The 9,375-nt window shown below is 39.0% G+C and overlaps 1 protein-coding gene across 1 annotated transcript; it reads left to right on the top strand.

The window, feature by feature from the left end:
- Window positions 1–2,878: 2,878 nt before the first annotated feature.
- Window positions 2,879–8,509, top strand: LOC103131039 (heme oxygenase 2-like). The gene is made up of 6 exons (XM_007542586.2): window positions 2,879–2,918; window positions 3,014–3,131; window positions 5,064–5,231; window positions 6,584–6,907; window positions 7,029–7,158; window positions 8,051–8,509. The coding sequence occupies exons 1-6, from the start codon at window positions 2,902–2,904 to the stop codon at window positions 8,161–8,163; spliced, it is 870 nt and encodes a 289-aa protein (XP_007542648.1). The 5' UTR covers window positions 2,879–2,901; the 3' UTR covers window positions 8,164–8,509.
- Window positions 8,510–9,375: the final 866 nt, after the last annotated feature.

Raw genomic sequence — 9,375 nt, 5'->3', positions numbered from 1 at the left:
ACTCTTAAATGCACCAATTGTTTTGGCCATAAATGTAGCATATCAACATATTTATATGTTTGTTTTAAAATGGTAATTGGTTTTCATCTCTGCACAATCTAACACCCATTAGTTCAAATGGCTTGAATTTGACAACAGTGCAATTTCTGGAGGTGCCCTTGTTCTTTCTTAGCACTTGTCTCCAGAAATATCAGCTTGTTTTTATTGGTCTGGGCAGCACAATGTAGTGTTTTTTTACATAATAATTTTTCAGCCATAAATTGTGTTTGAAAATCTACTATAAGAACATAAAACAAGACTTGTTTTTTAAACTAGTCTGTTAGGAGATGTACTTGGTACACACATCGGAGATGACATATAGCAGAAGTTTTCTAACTCTCCTCTAGGACATCTGAGACAGAGGTCACTGAGTTTATATAGGAACAGTCCTATAAATTTGCTGCCCTGTCTCCCATATTACAGTATCTTCCCAATAGTTCGTATTGATTTTCCACTCCATTTTAGTAACTGTCTCAAATTTCAATGTCCAACCCAGGAAAGGAATTAGACCAGAGGATACTTGCTTATACTTACCTACCAACCCTGAATAGGAATATATAGTTTATTTACTTTGGATCAACATTATTAGCTTTTTCGTCTTTAGCTCTTTCCTTTGGTTTGTTATTTTGTTTGTATTTCTTTTTAAATCCTGTAAAGCACTTTGTATTGCCTTGTTGCTGAAAATGTGCTATATAAATAAAATTACCTTTACCTTTAACCTTTACCTTTGTTGAGGGCTTGGGTGTAACATAGCAAACATTTCTCCCCAGGTCTTTATTTAGCATTTCTGGATAACCTTTTGGAATTAGGTCAGTCAAATTTATAGTTGGCTGTCAACGAAATAAGACCTCAAATTTGCATTAGCTGGTAGTTGATGATAGTCTTTAAGATTTGATACAGTGTCTAAAGTGAAGACCATCTGCAGAAATAGGTGGCATTAGAATGATATTACAAAAAAAAAACCTGAAAAGGCATGGTCAGGGAGTCAGCCAAGAAGCTGTCAACAACTCAATGGAAGGTAGACAAGTTTCCATCAAGTGCTGGTTGAGTTCAACATGTGACAACAAACCTCTGTACTGTCCATGTCTCTTAGCCAAGGAATAGGGTTGCAAGACAGAAGTATTTTCGTCCAAAGAAAACATTCAGGCCTAGCTAAAGTCTCCTGAATCCTTGTGGAAGAATGTGATGACCTTTTGAAATTAAGTTCAAAGTTAATGAGCTTGAGCACAAGAACAGTGAAAGATGGAAGTGGCGCCATCATGATCTGGGGGATTACTTATTTTCAGATGGAATTGAGGATTTTTCTTTTTACCCAAAACCCCAATTAATCTGCTATAACACGGAATACTGAATACTTATTAGTTTTTTTAAACCATGGCTGAATCCAAACATATTTCCACATCACCAAAAAGATGAGCTTCAATGGGACCAAATGTTTTATTTCGAATGCGAGTCACAGTTCAGAACCAAAATCTCTGTTGATAAGTGTTTTGGAGATTTTTTTTTTTATTCATTGTAAAACAAAATAAAAAAAATAAATAAAAAAAAAGTCTGTAATTTACAGTGAAATACAGGCAGCTGTGGTTCCCAGAATTTTACTGTAAATTAGATACTTTTTATTTACAGTGTAGGTAAAAATTACCTACACTGTCAGGACAGGGAAGGCTTGATGCTGAGATCTCACTGGTAGCTCCTTTAACAAAATGTTCACTCTTATTCAAAGGAGTTATTACACAAGTTATTGAGAAATAGTCTCTTGGTCTCATATGTTTTTGCATCACAGAAAACTGGCATTATGACAGCAATATGTACACATTTGAGAGCCAATCTATGTAGAAGGTACTGTACCCAATAAATTATCAACGCATTTGCCTCCATCTTCGTAATATACTTACATTTATCCATTTATCTTTTGAATATTTTTTTTATTTACTCAGGTTGTTGGACAACCAAACTTGTTAATCAATATTGATCAAAGCAGATTCCAAACGAGTAAATTAGTCTCTAATGTAAAAAATCCAGTATCAGAAAATACACTGAAAACACCCACATTGCAGAGTTTTTGAGAAATGCTTCTCGTGACAGCAGCAGCAGCCCTGCTGCGTCCTCGTAACTACGTGGTGTCATCTGTCTAACTGTGTCCTCTGTCTAAATGTGTCATCTGTCTAAATGTGTCATCTGTCTAGCCGTGTCCTCGGATGTCAGCTCTCTGTAACAAATTTTCCCATCAAACGTCATCTCCTCCTTGACGGATTGGGTGTGACACTGCAACCATTTCTTTTTTTTTTTTTTAGAACCACTATTAGGCTCGCTGACATTCAATTTGAAATGATTTATAAATTTTAAAAAATACACGCATAAAAAAAATTAATGTTTGTAGTTAGTTTGTTTAATATTATGGTAATGCTGAAAAGTAATTGTTTTACAATAGAAATCGGACTCGTAGATTTAATTTTTGCAGCTTTGGTCAGAAGTCTACATACACTCATCCATGCACTGACATGAATAACAAATTAATTTTCTGTTTTTAGTGATTCATTTGAACTATTCTTTGGATTTTTGACTCTGTAATTTGATTTTTCAAAACCAGAACTGGATGCACAAGGACTGGAAAAACATCCAATTTAAAATTCAAAACCATAGGCCCAGTTGTAATGTTTGAAAATGTTTTGCTGTTGTATAATCATTCTGCAGTTCACGTCTATTTGTACAAGTCTAAAACAAATCAATCACAGATGACCGCATGTTAGGTTTCTGTCTGATTTTTATCAGACACATTAAAAATGTGCTTGTTTTTATCAAAACTCTTGCTAAATCATTTTTTCTTGTCTCCCTAAGGCGAAAGCTGTGTAAAATACAAATATGGAGAAACTATCAGGGTATGAATTATATCATCAATAATCCACGGTTCCACTCTCCTCATTATCATGACTTATCAGGTGTAAATTCCTGTTCTTCTTTGTGTTTCAACAAGTTCGGCTGATCTGTCTGAGATGTTACTTGCTGGTACCAAGGAGTCCCACACCAAAACCGAGATCTCCCAGCTGGGCAGAGATTTCTACAAAGGGATCGTCAAAAAGGACGTCCTTAAGGTTTGCTTCCTTTTAAACTGCTGTTGTATGAAATTCTGTTCAAACATTTTCATGATGCTAACTTATAAGGAACCATAGTTATTGAGAAGGTTCTGCTGTTTGTCTCCGCTCTGGCTCATTAATATCATGGTAAGTCTGTGCTTGATTCTAGAGGAGTCCTTAAGCATCTGGTATTTAGATCTTAGCTTTGGAACCGACGTGCCACAGCTACCCAACCACATTTATTTATACATGAATAGTTCCAATGCCAAAGGAACACTTTGGATCCTCTGTGGTAACACCAGTAGGTTTTATATTTTGGCTTAAGCCAGGGTTCGTCCACACATGTCCTAGAATATTTGCGTCTGTATGCATTAGGGGTTCACCGATTGCAGCTTTCTGGCCAATCGCCAATCTGCCAACACTGATTTTTAGTATCGGCAGGTCAGGCTGTTTTTTTTTAAATTATTTTAAACAGACTCTGCCAGGTGTTATAACGTCACAATACAATGTTCCAGTTTTATTTTATTGTAAAACATTGACAATTAAAAACTACTAAACTAACTGAGTTAAGACAATCAGTTCCTTTCGTCAGTTTTCAGACAGAGCAATAGGGGACAGTGGCTGATTTTCAGACCTTCGCAGAGGTAGATAAAATTGGGGGATAAGATCAGCTTCACGTGTAAGTATTACCTGATCGGTGATCACCCAAAATTAGGGAGGGCAGGGTTAGGGTTATTAACCCAATCGTGCTAATTGATTGATGTCCCCTAGTATTCAGTCTGCCATGGTGTAAAACAAAACAGTTTGAACTTACATTTTGTCAGAAGGTGTGAAAATAATAATGGAGGGGAAAGTGAAGGGCATGCAGGGCATGTTCAGTCAACACTTTTACTGCTGTTGCCTCTGCAGGTCTTTTCGTTGTATGTCCCAACTGAGCTCTGTCAGACTGGAGGGCAAGTATCTGTGAGCTGCGATGTTCAAGTCTTGCCAAACATTCCCAGTTGGACTTTGGCCCAGACTTTTACTGGGTCATTCTGACCTATCAGTAATCTTTGTTCTAAACTATTCTGTTGTAGCTCTGGTTGTATTTTTAGGGTTGTTGTTTGCTGCTCAAGCTTCAAGTTTCCGCCAGCCCATTATTCAGTATTCATCTTCCCGTCAACTCTGAGTAACCTTCGTGTCTTTGCATAAGAAAAGCCTCCCTGCTGCATGATGCTGCTTTCTCCATGTTTCACCTCGTGGATGGCGTGTTCAGGATGGGCCACTCTTTTAGTTTTCAACCTCACATCTTGAGCAAAAAGCTGAATATTGGTCTCATTTAACCTGAGTACTTTCTTCTAGATGTTTGCTGTGCCTCTTCCTCATTGTAATTACTTGTTTTACATTTTGCAATATACAAGAAAACCCAGCAATCTCCTGAAATATTAGTCAAACTCTTGTCTTTTCCTTAAGAGGTCTGGTCTTGGTTGTGAAAGAACCGGCATGGAGCAAACACTCCATGCCTGGTTTGCAGTTGTACTAGGTCTTCCCATTTCCAGAGAAATGTTCCTAGGATATTGTTTGTAACCTAAAACGATACTTTCTCTTCCACTGTTGTCAAATCTGAATGAACTACATTGAAATTTCTGGTTGTATTGGACTAAAACGTGAAAAAGTATAACGTATGAATACTTATGTAAGGCGCAATATGTTACCTGATTGGCTTTTTCTACTTGATTGGGAAATCTGGTATTACTGGCTATTGCTGCTCATCAAAAGCAAGGCAGGCTGTAAATATAATATTAATGTAAACCATGCTTTTTAATTTAGGGTCCCACTTTGGTGACAGTGTAAAAAATTCTGGAAACCATCATCAAGATCGTCTTAGTAAGCCTTGTGAAGGCCGTATCTGTAATTATAGCAAAGACCTTCATTCAGCTTTTTCCTTTCTACTTCTTCTCACGCAATCAGAAAGGCATAGAGGCTCTGTACTTCATCTATTCGGCCATGGAGGATGAGCTGGAGAGGAACAAAGACCATCCTTACATCGCTCCCATCTATTTTCCTACGGAGCTTTACCGCCGCGAAGCCCTGGCCCAGGACCTGCAGTACTTTTATGGAGTGGACTGGGAGAGCCTGGTGAGCAGAAGGCACTCAGCTTCCATGTTACGCCATAGACAGAGTTAGCTTCTTCTGGTGCTCGTGTGCTAATAGTGTGTTTCACTGGGCTTTAGTACACATATAGTGTTGATTTAGTAGATTCATTATTTTAAACAGAACATACAACCCCAGTTCCAATGAACTTGGGATGCTGTGTAAAACATAAATAAAGACAGAATACAATGATTTCCAAATCATTTTCAATCTATGTTCAATTGAATTCACTAAAAAGACAAGATATTTAATGTTTCAATGGGAAAACTTTGTTCAGCTTTTGCACTTATTCACTCTTTTTGAATTTGGTGCAAAAATCACTTGTTTGGAACATTTCACAGATGAACAGGTTAATTGTAAACTGGTGAGCGTCATGATTACGAATGAGGGGAAGCGAGCAAGGACCGGGCGAGGTTCACCACTTTGTGAGCAACAGTTTAGGAACAACATTTCTCATTTTTTCCCATTTCATGATCTACAGTCCATAATATCATCAAAAGAGTCAGATAATCTGGAGAAATCTCTGCTAGCAAGCAGCTGCATTAAAACTGACATCATTTTGTATCAGATATCACCACATGGACTCAGGAATACTTCAGAAAACCGCTGTCAGTGAACACAGTTCATCACTATATCTACAAGTTCAAGTTAAAATTCTACAATGCAAAGCAAAAACCATATCTATCAAACAACAACCAAAAACACTGGCAGCTTTTTTGGGGTCAAATCTTATGTGATATGGACTGACCCAAAGTAGAAAAGCGTCCTGTGGTCTGATGAGTCCACATTTCAAATGGTGTTTGAAAATCGTTGTGTCCTCCTGACCAAAGAGGAAAAGGACTGTCCAGATTTTTATTAGCGCACAGTTCAAAAGCTAGCACCTGCCATAGTAAGGGTGTGTGTTAGTGCCCATGGCATGTGCTGAAAGGTACACACAGGTTTTGGAGCAACGTATGCTGCCATCCAAGAAACATCGTTTTCAGGGACATTCCAGCTTATTCCAGCAAGACCGTGCCAAGCCACATGCTGCAACAACAGCGTGGCCTGGCACTAAAAGAGTGCAGGAACTAGACTGGCTACCTGCAGTCCAGGCCTGTCTCCCATTGAAAATGTGTTGTGCATTATGTAAATAAGACAATAGAAACCCAGAACTGTTGCTGGAGGTGTATATCAAGCAAGAATGGGAAAGCGTTCGACCTATAAAGCTCTATCAATGAGTGTCTTCAGTTCCCAAATACATTTTACACAACGTCCCGACTTCTTTTGAATTGGGGTTGTATTTCTTGATATCAGCGAGTTCTGACACGGAATAAAAAAAACGCATTCTTCTGCGTCAGATAAGCCCGTCCCCAGCCACGACGCTTTGGGTGAAACGGATTCACGAAGTGGGGAAGAAAGACCCGGGGATGTTGGTGGCCCACTGCTATGTTCGCTACATCGGAGACCTGTCGGGCGGACACCTGCTCAACAACGTGGCCAAGAAGGTCCTCAGGCTCCCCGCGACGGGGGAGGGTCTCCGATTCTACCAGTTTGAGGGAATCACCAGCCACAAGGGCTTCAAGCAGCTCTACCGAAGCAAGCTGAACGAGGTGGACGTGGAGATGGAGACCAAACTGAGCATTGTGGATGAGGCCATCAGGGCCTATGACTACTCACTGCTGGTGAGTGAGCGGGCACGATGCCTGTTAGCAAATTTATTGAGGGAAAAACATTAAACATAAATGTGACACCGTTATTTTTGAATATGAATAAAGTAAAAAAAAAAAATGCATGTATTTTCAGGTCACTGCAGAGCTTGAAGAAATTGGAAAGACCAGCAAAGAGGAAGCTACAGGTTTTGGACATAGTCATGGTGCCGGGGCAGGTGCCATGGGAGGTGAGGGCAAGTGTCCGTTCTCTTCAGGTAATACAGGTAAGAGGTTCAGAATTAATCTAGTACCTCATACATCTGGGTAATGCTATTAAAAATAAAACAGAAGTCAAGTCACGTCTATTTGTATAGCACATTTCAGCAACAAGAACAAAGTGCTTTACATATAAAAACATCGAAAACAAGCAATAAACATCAAAATCACCAAGCAAACACACACCAAATATGTTGATGAATATCCAAATTACTAATCAAAGGCGACTCTAAACTGGTGGGCTTTAGCCTCGATTTAAAGGAACTCAGTACTTCGACATCTTTGCAGTTTTCTGGAAGTTTGTTCCAGATCAGAGCATAGAACCTAAATTCTCCTTCTCCATATTTGGATCCGGTTCGGGAGATGCAGAGTAGACCAGAACCAGAACCTAAGAGGTCTGGAAGGCTGATACAACAATGACAGATCTTTAATGTACTTTGGTGCTGGGCCACTGACATTACACCCTCAAGGTTTCATAAACAGGGAAGGTATGAACAAAAGAGCGAATATCAAGATAACAGCAGCAATATGTAATTTTACTGACTGAGCAGCTGCTCTCTTACATTGTCTGAATGTACAAGCAGAAAATTAAAAGTTGTCCTGGTTTCAGTGTCTTGAAGACATGCCTGTAGCGTATCACCTGCTGTAACTGAGTTGATTTGTTAGGATTTATGGATAAATAAAGCTGGTTGTCATAAATACAACATTGAAACTGCATCCCATGCTGTCTGATAATGTCACCAAGTTAAAGCATAAAAAATAAATAGAATTAGCTCTGAACCCTGCGGTACTCCACAAGTAACGCCACTGTTCCTGTTGACTGCACCTTCTTCCTTCTTTTTAATCTCATATCTTAACCTATTGAACTCTGACCTTCATCTCCTCCTTCTCTGTGTGCAGCTGCCGGCGAGAGCGCCACCTACCTCAGCCACATACCCAATCAGCTGGCTGTTGCCGCCCTGGTTGCCATCCTTGCTGGCTTCACAGCGTGGTATTCTCTGAGAGCTCCTTGAGGGAAGAACTTGGTGTCGTTTCATTGCAAATGGAGCCCAGCTGCATTAATTTAGTGTTAGCACTTTAGGGCAGTTTATTTCATTACTATGGATCATATATAGCTTGGCTTCCAGTATTGCAGTTAGGAATGAGGAAGCTTTTCTGATAATATATGCATGTTGTGTAAGAATTAAAATGCTTGCATCATGTATGCCTGCAAACAGTATTTAGAGAAGCTTCATCCTCCAAAGAACATTGAAACACTGAAACCTCTAGCAAGGAGGCTAGTTTTGTTTTATATCAATATACACTGAGGCTGAAGATGCTCTGTACAAATGTGTATTTGTTAAACAATAAAAAGTTTTAAATGTCATAACAACTGCTCTTGGATTTTTATCGCATACAGTATAGCTTTCTCGCATAGGTGGGAGGCTTCAGATAAATTTGTTTAAAACTCCCGTTAGCCTTTTCCTTCTTTAAGTTGCAAAACAGACTGGACTGGAGACTCAGCAGTGAAGCTTTCAACGGGAAGGGACAGAGCAGAATGGACCTCTTGATGAAACTGACGTCCTTCGGTGTTCGCAGCAAAACGCTGCAAATCTTTGATAGGTTTGTTATTGAGAGAGTCATCTCTTTTGCTGTCATCTTTTGGGGCAGCAGCATCAGAACCAGAGACTTTAAAAGGCTCAACAAAGGCTGATAAAGAAGGCTGGAAATTTATGGAGCAACGGAGGATTTATAAAAATCAAGGAAATTATGGACAAACCTGTGCAGCCTCTTCAAAAGAGGCTTCATCAGTGCTGCTGTAATACAGCTTGATAGGAGATCCATCTTGCCCACAGCAATCAGCATCTTCTCTTTGAAGGAACTTAGATAATATGACTTACAAAATGTCCTTCATGATCAGTAAAGTATTTCTGAATTAAATCATCATAAATTATGTAACATGCAGGGTTTTGTATCGATATTTTAAGATTCTACAGGGATACCTTGCTCTTAAAGTTTTACAAACATTTTACCATGGCTGACTGGCTTTAGTTGTGCATATAGACATGTTTCAGAAATCCAGAAAATCAGTTTTTATTGGCGTGTTTAAGATATCTTGCAGAAACCTGGTTCGAGCTGCCAAATTTATTTACTGTCGATTTGATAGACACATCTTCAGAAAAAGTGCATTCAACTTCATTATCATCACTCTTTGTACAATTAAGAAAAACAAAATAATATTTTCT

Source organism: Poecilia formosa, unplaced genomic scaffold, assembly GCF_000485575.1.
Source record: "Poecilia formosa unplaced genomic scaffold, Poecilia_formosa-5.1.2 Scaffold711, whole genome shotgun sequence".
NCBI classification, from domain to species: Eukaryota; Metazoa; Chordata; class Actinopteri; order Cyprinodontiformes; family Poeciliidae; genus Poecilia; species Poecilia formosa.
Note: the sequence above shows the minus strand (reverse complement) of the source record. Positions and strands in the feature narration are given on the sequence as shown.

Bases quoted from the DNA above. Each gene is read 5' to 3' on its own strand.
- LOC103131039 (XM_007542586.2), top strand. The intron at 3,132-5,063 runs GTTTGCTTCCTT...TCACGCAATCAG, and splicing joins TCAAAAAGGACGTCCTTAAG to AAAGGCATAGAGGCTCTGTA. The intron at 6,908-7,028 runs GTGAGTGAGCGG...ATGTATTTTCAG, and splicing joins CCTATGACTACTCACTGCTG to GTCACTGCAGAGCTTGAAGA.